At 23.9% G+C, this 14,836-nt stretch overlaps 4 protein-coding genes across 4 annotated transcripts; 3 read left to right on the top strand and 1 right to left on the bottom strand. All coding sequences in view use genetic code 6, as the record gives it.

Moving 5' to 3' along the window:
• Window positions 1-1,201: 1,201 nt before the first annotated feature.
• Window positions 1,202-2,511, top strand: TTHERM_00732660 (transmembrane protein, putative; the record flags this gene model as incomplete). The annotated part of the gene is made up of 2 exons (XM_001023664.3): window positions 1,202-1,751; window positions 1,883-2,511. 2 exons carry the CDS (start codon window positions 1,202-1,204, stop codon window positions 2,509-2,511), a joined length of 1,179 nt encoding a protein of 392 aa, XP_001023664.2.
• A 694-nt stretch (window positions 2,512-3,205) lies between these two features.
• On the bottom strand, window positions 3,206-4,987 carry TTHERM_00732650 (hypothetical protein; the record flags this gene model as incomplete). Its single annotated transcript, XM_001023663.1, has 3 exons — window positions 3,206-4,292; window positions 4,428-4,779; window positions 4,858-4,987. 3 exons carry the CDS (start codon window positions 4,985-4,987, stop codon window positions 3,206-3,208), a joined length of 1,569 nt encoding a protein of 522 aa, XP_001023663.1.
• An 886-nt stretch (window positions 4,988-5,873) lies between these two features.
• On the top strand, window positions 5,874-7,885 carry TTHERM_00732640 (60S ribosomal protein L13/L16; the record flags this gene model as incomplete). Its single annotated transcript, XM_001023662.2, has 2 exons — window positions 5,874-6,384; window positions 7,584-7,885. The coding sequence occupies 2 exons, from the start codon at window positions 5,874-5,876 to the stop codon at window positions 7,883-7,885; spliced, it is 813 nt and encodes a 270-aa protein (XP_001023662.2).
• Window positions 7,886-9,331: 1,446 nt separating this feature from the next.
• Window positions 9,332-14,277, top strand: TTHERM_00732610 (AAA domain protein; the record flags this gene model as incomplete). The annotated part of the gene is made up of 9 exons (XM_001023659.2): window positions 9,332-10,036; window positions 10,095-10,589; window positions 10,657-10,951; window positions 11,009-11,329; window positions 11,409-11,787; window positions 11,844-12,337; window positions 12,398-13,422; window positions 13,487-13,935; window positions 13,992-14,277. 9 exons carry the CDS (start codon window positions 9,332-9,334, stop codon window positions 14,275-14,277), a joined length of 4,449 nt encoding a protein of 1,482 aa, XP_001023659.2.
• Between the last annotated feature and the right edge of the window lie 559 nt (window positions 14,278-14,836).

Here is a 14,836-nt window from a genome sequence, read left to right as displayed (position 1 = left end):
TTTCTTATTCTCCTAAAAATTAAAAATTAATTGTTTTTCCTAATGTAAATAAATAAATAAACAAACAAACAAAGAAATATAATAAAATAATATAATTCTAATAAACCTAGATTAATAATAAAAAACAGAAAACTATCTATAAATAACATTTATTAATTTGCAAATCGTAAATAAATAAATAAATAATTAATTAAATTTATACTAGTATTATTCATTAACTTTTATATATTTTAATTAACATAGTCTAAAAAAAATTCATTTTTTTAAAATGTATATAAAAATTATTAAAAATATTAGTTAAAATTATCATTTTAACTTTTATTATTATAGACTTGGTGTTATTTTTCAGATCTTTACTCAGAAATCCTATATCCTTCAATTTTATCATGGCATATTTATTTTTACAAATAGATTCTTGGGTTAAAGTTGCATGAAATTTTTCCATTAAAATAGTTACTCTTTAAATAACCTTCACACATATCTGCCATTTTTAAATTTAAATACCCCTTAACCTTCTACTATATTTATCTACATGAAAATTGCAATCAAATATTAATTTATCACTAATATTAAAAGTCTTAAGTTTCTTAGAATTATTATCTTTTTACAAATAATTCAATTTTTTTTAAAACTAAATTTATTTAATTTAATTTATTATAACAAAAAAACAAATAATTTGCTTCTTCAAAAAAATAAAAAAAGTTTATTTATAAAATCAGTTTATAATATTAAAATACTAGATATAGATGTTTAAATTAACGAAATACTTGTTCTTATTGTAGTTTTGACTTGTTTAACTAAACACTTTATATTAAAAATAAAGGAATTTATTTAAATTCAAATAACTCTTCCAAACCTCAAATTTATTACATTTGTTAATCAAATACAATCTTTCTTTAATCAAATTCTAGAAAGCCCACCTTTTAGTTTTAAGAGTTTTCATCACTCAAATTATGTCATGAACATACTTTGATTTAGCATAGAATCAAAGTTGTTAAAATTTTTTTATAATTCTTATATTTAAATTTTATAAATCAACTAAAATGAAGTAAGTTTATTAGAATGATATTTATTTTTTTATTTATATCGCGCAATTAACTAAAAAAAAAAAGTGTAAATTAATATACTTGATAAATTTAGTAAAATTATAAAATTTAATTATAAACTCATTTAATTAAAAAAAAAATTAGTAATACTGAGTATGGACTAATAAGATCTTTTAAAAGCTAGCTAATTCCAAGAGTAGATTTACTCTTTGGTAGAGTACTTAGATTACATTCCTTATTAAAAAATTTAGATTTAGCACTTACTTATTACTGTAGTGGTTATCTCTATTTCTATTATTTCTTTTCGCTTGGGCAAAAAGAAGGAAAGCAATAATTTTTTAAGCGATAGATTTAGGAGAAAGCTTGAGGAATTCGAATAAGATGCATAAATTGTTAATAAGCGTATAGAAAAAAATGAGGATTTTATTAAGAAAATTTATAACTTATAAATTTTATGCTTTGTTGTAACAACCTGCTATCTTATTTACATAGGATTTATTGAATATCAAGAAGATAATAATAATAAGTTAATCATAACCTCAATAGCAATAATTGTCATTGAAGCATGCTTTTAAATGTATAAAAATCACCTGAACACACAAATCAAGCAATTGAACTTTAAAATTTAAGAAGATAAAAACTAACAAAATGTAATAATGATGTAGCTTATCTCGGAAATGTCTGAAAAAATGAAAAACATTCTCAGTATATTAATATTTTTTTTTTCAAGTTATTAACAGCTATTTCTTATTAACACTTAATATAATTCCACGTGAATTCCTTTCTTAAATTTTTAACGCCAAATATTTAATAATCTTTTTAATTTAATTTATAAGGTGACATTTTAGCAAAGAAAATTGTAAATTAATGTGAATCTGAAAAAGAAGGAATTAAGAAATTGTATGATTAAAAAATAAAGACCCTCCAAGCTGAAAGCGAATCTGAGAGAGATTCCTTAAAAAAGAAATATGAAACAAGAATTAGTGGGTTAACTTAGTAATAATCAAGTGATAGAATCTTATGTAAATCAAATATTTGCAAAAAAAAGAGAAAATTACTTAAAGAAAAACTTAAAAGAAGTGATTGGTTTATTAGAAATTTATCAGAGTTTGCATGGTGTTCAATATGTGCTTCTAATATGTACGAAGATCCTACTTAATCATTCATAGAGAATAATATTTCTGACTAATCAATAAATTTGGAAGACTCAATTATGCTAAACAACACTCTCACTGAAGATCAATCTAATGACGATGATGGCAAATAAGGTGTTTTCAATAAGTTAAACGGAAGTAAAGGAGAAGTTATCAAAAAAGAATGTGAAAATAATTGTTTAAGCAAGTATTTCTTTTTGTGCAAGAAAATAGGAGAGAAATATAACAACTGGACTGATATAATAGACAAGTTTGAGTCTAAATATAAAGCAGAAAAGCTCAAATTAAAATAGCTTAATGCAGCATAATGAAATATTATTAGAGAGCTATTTTTGGGATATATTTAAATTTTAACTAAAAAATATAAAATTTTAAGGACAGCAATCTATCTATCAATCAATCAATATCAATAAATATATAAACTTAAGAGATTTCTGATAAATATAATAATATTATTTTTGCCTATTTCAATTTATCTTTTTTCATATAGTAAATATTTATTTATTCTAAATTTATGTAAGTTTCTTCCTAAATTTAGCAGTATTAATAGATGCCTAAAAAAATTAAAAAATAATTATTAATAATCTAACAGTGAATTAGATAGTTTTAAACTTTTCACTTAAATATTTTGCAATCAAACTTATTTAATAATATTAAAATAAATAATTTAAGTTAGAAGCTATAAAAATGCATTTAATCTAATTATCAATTTCATATTTAATGAAATATTTATTTTTGTGAAAAGTAAAAATAAAATGATTTATAAAAATTAATTACATTTTTTATTTCATTTTACAAATAAAAAATATAAATCTTTTGATTACATTTTATTTTCTAATGAGTAATTAATTTTTTAAACAAAAAAATTAGAAAAATCATGATTGATTTTAAATTGAGTTTTTAAAAATAAGTTAAATGATAAAACAATTTTTATCTTACATCAGAAAAATAATATAAACAAACTATTTAATATACAAGTAGTAAAAAGTATTTATTTTTATGAGATCAAAAGGCCTGTTGCTACTTCCATAAATTTACCAACTTTCCTTTTTATATTTTATCAATTACGGTAAGAAACTCTGATTCACTTGAGTTTGGTGCAGGTTAAAAATCTTTTATTTCTTCAAAGGGATCTGACTTATTTGCAACAAACATAGGGTTATTAAAATCTGGTAAGAGTTAATTTAAGTGGATATTATCCTCTTAAGTAAATTTGGGTAGTGAAGGAGGGAATTTTTTTGCTTTGAATAAATTAGCTTTACTTTTATTGTAATCTCGAAGAGTATTTTAAGCTAGCTTTCTAAAACTTTCCTTATCTCCTTTACTTTATTACATAGCAAGATAGAGAGCTTTGCCTATTTTAGAGTGAAATTAATCTCCGGACTCATGCTGCTCCAGCTTATTTGCATCTATAGTAAAATCTCCGCTGTTCGATGTTTTGATTTAACCACCTTAATTCACAAGTCTATTAAATACAGATTTACGAGGTTGAGGAGATGTATTATTATTTGGTAATTGACTTGAGCTTGATTAACTTGTTTTTTGTTTAGCAGGTGATATAGAAGATCTCTTTTCTCCTAAAGTGGCAGTATTATTAAATAAAGCAGGATTTAGCATTTAACTTGAAGATCGTAGTTGTGCAAATAATTACTTTCTATCTGTATTAGGATTATTTTCTAATTATTCTTGTAATTAAGCTATTGCAGCAAATCCACGAGTTGTGACAGCATGTCTTTTCTTTTATCTTTTTTTCTCTTTCAGCATTTCTTATTTTTCACGTAATTCTTTAGCTTTCATTTGCATTTTCTTTTTAAATGAGAAATATTCTATTTCTCCACCTGGGTTCAATTACTCCTCTTCTTCCTCACTGCTCTCTACAGATTTATTTTCTTTCTTATTTGCATTTGTATTTTATGATTAAGTTTATATTTAATTTGTAGTTGTAAGCTGCTATTAAGTAGGTTCATTTATATTCATATCACTGCTTCTTCTGCTCAAAGGATTTTTTGATGAAGAAGAAGGAGGCATATTTTCTTTAGTTAAAATATCTATATAGTCAACCCTTTCTATTTCATGTTTATAAACATTTAACCTTTTGTTATTTAAATTAATAAGATCATAAAGAATCGTTAAAAACTAAAAATAGGCTTAACTAGTTAGTTTTACAATTAATTTATAAATAGAATATTTGAAATACATTTAATTTTTAAAATTAACTCTTTTTTACCTGTGATTTACTGTTTCAAGAGTTGGTATTTTTGTAGAATAGTGCCCATTTCTTACTATATTTTTGCTTAAGGAAGACCATAATTTTGATTTCTATTTTTGTTCCTTATCTTTTAGCTTCTTTAATTCTTCCAATTTTGTTTATTCTGTCACATAATTTGGTTTTGGTATTTATTAGATAGGGTTTGTATGTAGATCCATTTTCTACTTTTTTTTTTCTTCCTCGTCTCTTTGGTCGTTTTCATATTACTCAGGATCAAAAGATTCAAAAGTGAGATTGTCTTAAAGCTCAGGATTTGCAATAAACAATTGGTTCATTTGCTCCTTTAAATGAAAAAAAGTATTTTTATAGTCTATTTGTTTTAAAAACATAACATTTTTTCATCCAATTAGAATTAATTATATTTCAATAAAGCTTTTAATATATTTACCATCTGTGTTATCATTTTCTACTGATGAATTAAATGAATTATCAGTATTAAAAGAGTCTTCTGATGAAAAGACTATGTTTTCTTTAGACATAGCAAGTTTTTTCTTTATAACACCTTAAAGGAGAGACATTTAAATATTTACAGTATTTTAATATTAATTTTATGATCCTTGATGCTAATTATTCTTTCTTTCTTTTTTCCTTCCTTCCTTCCTACACTTTATTTATCAACAATAAGTTTTTTGTAGAAATACCTTTGATTTAGTCTTATAACTTATTTAATCTAATGAACAATCAATCAAATTTGCTTGTTAGTTATTTAGTTAATTATTTATTATTTTGCTAACTTATTTTATAACTATTTTTTTAGTTAATTCAATTTAAAGTAGTTGAATTTATCATAGTATTATTTTTATAATACTTTTAGTTTAATTAATATTCAAGAAAAAAATGAATATTTTACATGAACTAAATAAACTAAAAAAAATTATTATTTGTTAACGTTATTAATTAAAGATAATTTTGAGCAAATGTTCTTTCTTTTTTTTATCTTTAAGATAGCTTTTTTTATTATTTTTTTATAATTTAAAAAAAATTTTTTTTATTAGAAAAATATTTTTTTTGCTTATGAAATTAGAAGAATTAAATTAAAAAATTAAGCATTTTTTTAACAAAATTAAATTAAAATTATTTTTATTAAAAAATTTTGAACCTATTTATAAAAATATTTTTTTTAAATCAAACAGTTTTCAAAACCAAAATATTGAAATACTATATGATGGTAAATTTTCGCCTTGAAAAAAAAAAAAATACAGAGCAGAGCTTTCATTATTTGGGCTTGATGGCTTGCTTGATAAGTGAATTAAAAGGATCTATCTATCTGCATAGAGATGAACATAAACGATTGAAAGTATTTAAAAAATGAAGCACAAAGAGCTTTGGATAAGGAGATTCATTCATTTTAGAATGAAAATAAAGAAAGATATGTCAAAAAGAAGAGTAAATTGATAGAAATGAATGATAAAAGGGCAAATTAAGAGGGAGGTTAAAAAGATTAATTAATAGTTAATGTGGGGAAAGTAAAGGGACTCTTTTAATTAAGAAAATAATAAACCTAAGGACACATTCATTTAAGATTAGCAATTGATAAAGGAAATTAATAAAGTAAAAAAAATAAAATTAAGAGAAGGATAAAAAATAAATTAAATAAATAAATAGAAATAATAAAGGAAAATGTTCGACAAGCTTGTAGTTATTGATGCTAAGGGTCACTTATTGGGTAGACTCGCTTCTTACGTTGCCAAGGAACTTTTGAGTGGTCAAAGAATTGTTGTTGTTAGAACTGAAGCTATTAACATCTCTGGCTCTCTCTTCAGAAACAGAGTTAAATTCTCCGAATTCCTTAACAAATGGATGAACCACAACCCCAGAAGAGGTGTTCAACATTTCAGAGCTCCCTCTAGAATTTTCTGGAGAGCCGTCAGAGGTATGCTCCCTCATAAGACCCCCAAGGGTGCTGCTGCCTTAGGTAATAAAATTTTCTAAAATGATTGTTTGTTTATAAATTGCCAAGCTGACTGACTGATTAAGTAAAGAACGAAATTAACAATATATTGTCTAACTTATTAAAAAAATGTATAAAAACGCAATATGATTTATCATAATATTAAAATGTTTTGTTTTTAATTCCCCTTATTTAATCGCTTTTCACTAGTTTTTAAAGTTTTTCTTGACTAGTATGGATTAGTGAATAATGAGTAGGTCTTTCAAATCAAGCTTTTGAGATATTTTGTTCATTTTATAAGGTGATTTCTTATAAACTAGTAGTTTATACAATTAAAAAACCTTAGCTTCTTTGCCGAAATATCAAACTAGCAAATCATTTTAAAGGGTTATTATAGCTTTCAAATGTTTAATTGAATTTTCATCAAAACAAAAATTGCAAAAACATTAAGATTACTAGGTAGAATAAATGCAAAAATAAATATGACTACTAACTATACAATTTCAAATTAACAACTATTTTCAAGAGTATTAAAGGAAATTGAGAGTGTTATGCAAAACACTTGTATCTATTTATCTCCTTCTCATAATATCAAAAAACAGTTACTATCTATCTATATATCTTCAAAGGAGTATTAAAGTATGAAATTAGTAGAATTCGAAGCTGAAACAAAATTAATTAAGTTTTATATAGCATTTAAATATCCATAGAGCAATTTATCACACAGCATATTAAAAAAGCATAGGTTATTTATTATATCTTATTCTAATCTTAGCAGACTTGCAAAATTATTTTTAGAATATTGATGTAGGATTTTTGATGCTTTGAACAATATAATAAGGTAGAATCAATATTAAATTTGATTGCTAAATCTACTTTGCTACATAAGCAAAAAAAGAATATGCATTTGAATACTTTTTGAAAACTTTCACTATAAACCGATTGTTTGAATGAATTAATAAATAAATGAGTGCATTTATGAATGAATGATTTGAAAATATTTGTTATAAAAAAGTATTTCTGACCTAATTTAGATAAAAATAAATACCCTTTAGGTTGAATTATACATAAACAATCTTAATAAACTAAACAAAACAAAACACATTAAACAAGACAATAATATTTTTAATTAGATTCTTAAAGTTTTAATTAGTTTGGCTATTTATAAAATGAAAAAATTTATTTTAACCATCAACTCATCAATCTTATTTTATAATAAACAGAAAGACTAAAAATTTTCGAAGGTATCCCCACCCCCTACGACAGAGTTAAGAAGTAAGTCGTTGTCGATGCCTTGAAGGTCTAAAGATTAAGAAACTCTAGACCCGTCTGCAAGTTGGGTGACTTGAGTGCTTCCGTTGGTTGGGGCAAACAAACCCTCATCGAAAAGCTCGAAGAAAAGAGAAGAGCTAGAGCTAAAACCTACCACGATAAGAAGGTTAAGTAAGCTGATGCCAGAAAGAAGGAACTCGCTGCTCCTGCTCTTAAGGCTATCAAGGATAAACTCGCCTAATTCGGTTACTGATCACCCTTTCTTACTCTAATATATACAACTATCGATTATTATATTAAATTTTTTTAATCTTTGAAGTAATAATAATATATATTTTTGCTTACCTAGTGCATAATAATATATTCTTTATTTAAACGCATATGTGAATATCTCAAACTACTCATTCATAATAAACATATTTAATTAACCTTAATCTTCTCTCTTTATGTTTGTCATCATAATTTTAATCAAATGACCAAATATAATTAATCGATCAGTGAATCAATCTTCTAAATAAATAAATGAGCATAAAATTATAAACATAATATTACAATTAACTAATATTTATCAAGTCTTACTTAATTTTTTTAATATTTTTACTTATTTATTTATCAATTTTACTAAATTTATTCTAAGATGAGTAAAAATATTGTTAAGCAAAGCCGCTGAAGCATTTTAAAAATTAAAAATATAATTTCAAGAGTTAAAATTTTGAAGTCATTTTACTTTTTAATTTATTTCTGGCAAAAGTTTCTTTTTTTGTTTATTTAATTAAGAAAAGGTATGTTTTTTGAATAGCAAATTATTTTTCTAAAAAAATTTTAATCATTAAAATAAATATATTCAAATAAATAAAAAATTAATTTTTTTATTTCAAATGATTTTTAAAAATCCAATCAAAATAAATTTTATTTTGTTTAAAGTATTGAAATTTTATCTTCCAAAAATAATAAAAAATAAAGATAAATAAAAACATATTTTTATAAACATTTTATCTTTTTAATTTACAATTTTATCATTTTTAAAGCAAATAATAAAAACTTATTTTCAAATTTTATATTTATTGAATAGATTTTTTTTTCAATTTAAATGGATACAAAAAGTTTTGATTGTTTTAATCTATAAAATAAATATTAAATTACTAAAAAAAGTTTTATTTTTATTAAACTTTATTTTTTTTCAGATTAATTTTTTTGGTTTTAAATATTTTTCACATAGTTTGTTTGAATTTAAATTTATTTAAAATCTTTTCTCTAATAAACACAATTTTATAAAAAATTATTTATTTATTTATTTTGAGCTATTTTTATGAATAAAAAAAATTTAGATTTTATTAATTCTATTAGGAAAATCAATAATTTAAATTTAATTTTTTTAAATATTTTTATTTTAAAAATCTTTTTAAATTTTCTTATTTTTTAATTCTAAGTTAATCAATAAACAAATTTTGATCAATAAATTCTGCTTCTTTTGAGCATATTTGCCACCTAAATTTTAAATTTAAAATTAAATTTATAAATCTATTTGTACTTTGTTTGTATTTGATTGATTTGCTTTGGCTATTTATTAATTTTATGTAATTTTTATAAAAAGTACGCTCTTTAAAATTAATAATATAAAAAATAATAATAAAAAAGCAAATAATTAGCCTTATTATTTATATTGAAGTTTTCAGAAAAAGCAAAACATTTTAATTAAATGGACGATTTCAATAATTTACCTCATCCAAGTCATACTGACGATGAGCTTGAATATGCAGATTTAGATTATAGTAAACACAAAGGAGTTAATTTAGATGAAGATTATGAAGAGGATGAATATGCGAATTTCAAACATAATAACAATAATTATGATGATTATGACGAAGATGAAGATGAAGAAGGAGAAATACAAGACACATAGATTGAAGCTAACAAAAACACAAATTTTAAAATACAAAGTAGCTCTAGATAGAATAAGCTAATGGAAGAATAAAGCATGATAAAGCCAGCTACAGATAAATAGTTTCAGCTTAAAAGATATATGAGAATCAACAATGTTGATGAAGATGATTTTGAAGAGGGTGAAACTGATGATAAAATATTAATCAACAAAGATAGATTCAAAAAATAGCTTACTCCTGAAGAATTATTAAAAAAAGAATCTAAGCTTTTTAAAAAAGAATAGCTTTAGAAGAAAGTTAAGATGGAGCAACAGTAAGGATATAGCAACAGATTCCCATAAAATTTTAATTTGAATAAAATGTAATAAAATTACCGTAAAGAATATGCTGAAGAGAAAAAAGATCCAAGCAAGTTAGTCAGCAAATCAAAAACAGTTTTGACTGAAGATCTAACCTTTGAAGAAGCAGAACAGCTCTTAGAAGCTTGGAGAAAATAAAACTTTGTATAATTCAACAACTGGGTAAAAATTTTAACCTAAAATTTTTTTAGATATTAAATATTTGTGTATAAAAATTTAGATATAAGTTTCCAAAAGTATTTTAAGATAAGACTATACTCCTCATTAAAGCGGTTATGAAGAGGAAAATGAAAAGGGATAAATTACAGGATTTAGCTGCAATCTTACATTAAAATTTAATTATTTTAGACATGGAAACATTAGTGATTTTGTTGCAGTTGGCTTTGGAAAAAGAAAATAAGATGCCAAAAGAATGGCCTTGGAAAGATTAGTAGTTGATCTAATCTAAACTGGTACAATCAGACTCGGACTTAGAGATAAAAAATTTTTACACGAGCAACCCTAAGTTATGCTATAAAAAGAAAACAACTACTTATAGTAGATGGCTAAACCTAAACCAAGAAGTGATTTTGAAGAAAAAATACAAGAATCTAATCATAAAAGAGCAAGAAAATTATCAAAGAAATTGCAAGATTATTTAAGAAAATAAAATATAGCAGAAGCCATCAACTGTCTTAGAGAAATAGGAAAATTCAAAACTCTAGAATGGAATGAAGTAATTAATTATTTTTTATTCAGTTTAACTTTTTATTAAAAATAAATTTATTTTTGTTATAATCAAGATTTCATTTATTTGGTCACATGGTGTAATTCATTAAAATGCTATTCTCTTGTAGCAAATATTAGATATAATCAATAAGAAACCTGTGGGAGAAACTTCTATAGAATCTAATATGTAAGGTTAGTTTATGAGGCAACAAGAAGAAGTTTAAACAAGCAAAGATTTTGTTTAAAAATATGATGAAGACAGAGTTAAATAAAAATTATTTTTAAATTATGGTATTACAAGATAGAAGGCATGTAATCCTCATGATATATACGACTTGAATTCTATTGAGTTTTCAGAAAAAGAAATACGTAATTAATCAACTTATTAAATTTATTTTTTTGATATTTATTAATTAATTACAAAAGTAACAAGCGGTCTTCCTCCATATAATGATGATGAATTCAACAAAGAATTAGTGAGAGATCCTTTTGTTAGAGATTTGCAAGACATCTTAGTCCCATTAAGTAATAATGAAACCATAGCTGACAATACTCCACTTAGAACAGTCTATGAAATGGCATAAAAATGGCCTATGAGACACTCTGATGTTCTCTTTGATGACTCAGATGAGAAGTATATAGATGATGAAGAAGACGATCTATTTGTCAATAAAGTTCAACCTAAGCTTAAATTCTTAAAAGATTATGATATGAATAGCCAAAATTATCAGAAAATTGCAGAATCAAGTAAAAACATTGAAATTTATTTAGTCTTTTTTATCTAAATTTTTTTTCATTTTTAAAAAAATCTAAATTTTTTTTGCAGTTTTTGGTAAAAAGGGTTTTGCAAAGAGGGAGAACTCAATACCAGCAGTATTACTTGATGAATTATATGAAACTCTTCTTTATTCAGGTGATAAATAATTCTCTTTAGAAATTGCAGAAAAAATATACACCTAGCTGCAACTTGAAACATCAGGGTTTGTCCATGAAAGCTCTGCAGATTATTATGCTTAAAAAAAGAATATGATTATATCAGAAGCTATTGATTGCATGTATGAATCAATACAAAGTAGAAATCCTATTGAATATCTGTGCAATATAAATGGTAAAATCGAGAAAATAGGAACTGCACACTGCTATGATGTTGTAGCAGTTACTCCTCTAGAAACCTAAGAGTGCATAGATTAAAAGCTTCTTAAAAAGTAATTTGATTTTATTAAAAATTAAATTTATTTATTTATTTATTTTTAACATGAAGATGCAAGTATGATGTTAGAGAAACCCACCATATGATAGTCGAGGGAGATATTGTTATTCTTACTACTTTCTTCCGTCCAAGTTATGACAAGCCTGTCCTTGATGACAATATTTCTAAATTAGCTCTTTACATTAACTAAAGAGCTAAATCTGCCAAGGATAATAGAGACTTTATCCACAATATCACTGAATTCGGTAATGTTGTTGAGTTTGCACTTATTGGTTAAGTAAGAGAAATGACTAAGGATTCTAAAATGAAGGTTTTTATTTGTCCAACTTATGATTAATCTAAGAGCATTTCTTTCGATTCTTAACGTTAATGGAAAATAACTAAGATTTTCTCTAGAACTCAACATGAACGTATGCAAGATGCCCTAAGAGTATTTTGTTTCGAAAGCAGATCTGCTCATCCTGCTATTATGCACACTATTTGCACTCCTCCTGGATAAACCTCTCACATAATAAAAAGGCTGTCAAATCAAGAATAATACAAAGGTAAACATTTATTTGAAAAGAATTTACTTTATAAGTTACTTTAAATATTTATTTATACAGCAACAAATACTAAGACATAGCTAAATGCAGAATAATAGCTAGCTGTTGAAAAGGCTGCCCTAAATAGAATAACTATTGTTTAAGGACCTCCTGGAAGTGGTAAAACTACTGCAGCAGTTGAAATAGTATTAGAATGGCTAAGAGCATCAAACTAACCGATTTTAGTAACAGCTGAATCATAAGGAACAGTCAACATTATTTATGGAGAGCTTATTAAGGCTAATGTTAAGGCAGTAACTATTGGACCTGGTTTTGAAGATCGTTTAGATCATATTAATGAGATTATCTCGAAGCCTGATGGTCATGAACCTATTTAAAAGTTAACTTCAAAAGATGGAAAGCACTTAGCTCCAAAACCCTAAGAATATATCCCTAATTCAATGAAATTCTTGATTTTAAAGAAAATGCTGAGAGAAGCTTAAGTTGTTTGCTGTACTTGCCAAACTGTAATGGCAGATTATTTAAAAGGTTTGCATTTTACAAGAGTAATTATTGATGAAGCTAATACTGTATCAGAGCCTCTTTCTCTGATTCCAATTCATAGACTATGCAACTAACTTGTGTTAATAGGAGATCATATGTAAAGCTCTCCTAAATCATAATCAATGTTTGCTTAGTCAAAAGGTATGTGTATGAGTCTCTTTGAAAAATTAATTTCATAAGGATTCAAGCCTCACTTGTTGAAGACTCAATATAGGGTAGCTGCCAACTAAATGATCTTTTAATCTAGATATTTCTACAACAATATGCTTGAAAATGGTATTGTTGAAGAATTTAAACCAGAACTAAGAGGATTCCCTTGGCCTAACCCTGCAATTAAGTCCTGTGTTATATTTGTAAAGGGTTAAGAATAAGCTACTCAACTTATTGAATAACTATAAAATCCTAAAGAGGCGGAGGTTGTAGTTGAAATTCTTTTAAATATTTTGAAGGCTGGCTACATTAAGTAGAGCGATATTGGTATCGTGACAACCTTTGATGAGCAAAAGAAAAGAATAAGATCAGAAATCAACACCTAAGCAAAGGTAAAAAAAAAAATAAATAAATTATAAAAAAACAATCTATTGAAATACTAATGTTAAATAATAGAAACACCCTTCAATGTTCAGTCTTACTATTGAAGAAACTCTCAGAATTACAAAGCATTCAACACTGATTGACATTGAAACTGTCGAAAAAGCTAATTTGATGGACAAAGAATTGATTATATTCTCTCCTGTTAGAAGCAATAAACATGTAAATACTTTAACAAATTTCATTTTTTAATTAAATTTATTTGAAAATGATATATTAATTGGAGCATTTGCTTAATTAAGATAATTAAGTGCTTTAACCTTTAATTTTTTCAATAAAAATCAATCTGATTTTTAAAAATATTTCCTTCGGTTTCGATTAAAAAATTCCCAAATCTTGCATCCTTTGATTAAGTCCTAGCATATTTTTTTATAAACTATTATAGAAGGCTATGGGCATTTTAAGGGATCCAAGACTTTTAAATACAGTCTTGTGGAGTGGAAAGCGTGGTATCATAATAATTGGTAATATTAAAATTAGTTTTTAGAAAGAAAATTAAAAAAGAATCTAAATAAAATAGCCGACATAGACACACTAGGACAAGATCCACACTGGAAAGAATACTATAAATGGGCAAAAACAAACAATCTAATTTTATAATATTTCAAATGAAAATCATATGCTTAAATATGAAAAAAATAATTAAAATTTTATTTATTAAAAGCAATTATATTATATAAAATTCAAAAGAGTAAATTTAGAGTGTATTATAAATATTAATCTCAATATTTTAAATAATATTCTTTACTAAAATATTTATCTAAAAGAACTATTTATCAAATAACAAATTTATATGTTTAAACTGAAAAATTCAAATAAAAAATTTTGAAAAATGTACAGTTTAATTTAATAATATTTCAAATATGCTTAAATATGAAAACAAAATAATTAAAATTGTATTTATTCAAAAAGAATATATTATATAAAGTTAAAAAGAGTAAATTTAGAGTGAGTGCATTATAAATTTTAATCTCAATATTTTAAATAGTATTTTAGAAAAAAATATTAATTTAAAAGAACTATTTATAAAATTAACAAATTTTTATGTTAAAATTTGAATAATCAAAATAAAAAATATTGAAAGATTTACAATTAAATTTTATAATATTTCAAATAAAAATCATATGTTTAAATATGAAAACAAAATAATTAAAATTTTATTTATTCAAGGAAATTATATTATATAAAACTAAAAAGAGTAAATTTAGAGTGTGTTATAAATTTTAATCTCAATACTTTAAATAATATTTTTTCTAAAATATTAATTTTAAAGAACTATTTATAAAATTAACAAATTTATATGTTAAAATTTTAAAAATTAAAATAAAAAATTTTGTTAAATAGAAGAAAAGAAATTAAAATAAT

The sequence above is a fragment of the Tetrahymena thermophila genome, assembly GCF_000189635.1.
Source record: "Tetrahymena thermophila SB210 genomic scaffold scf_8254417, whole genome shotgun sequence".
NCBI classification, from domain to species: domain Eukaryota; phylum Ciliophora; class Oligohymenophorea; order Hymenostomatida; family Tetrahymenidae; genus Tetrahymena; species Tetrahymena thermophila.
The sequence above is the reverse complement of the archived record's forward strand: the minus strand, read 5'-3'. Positions and strand labels throughout refer to the sequence as shown.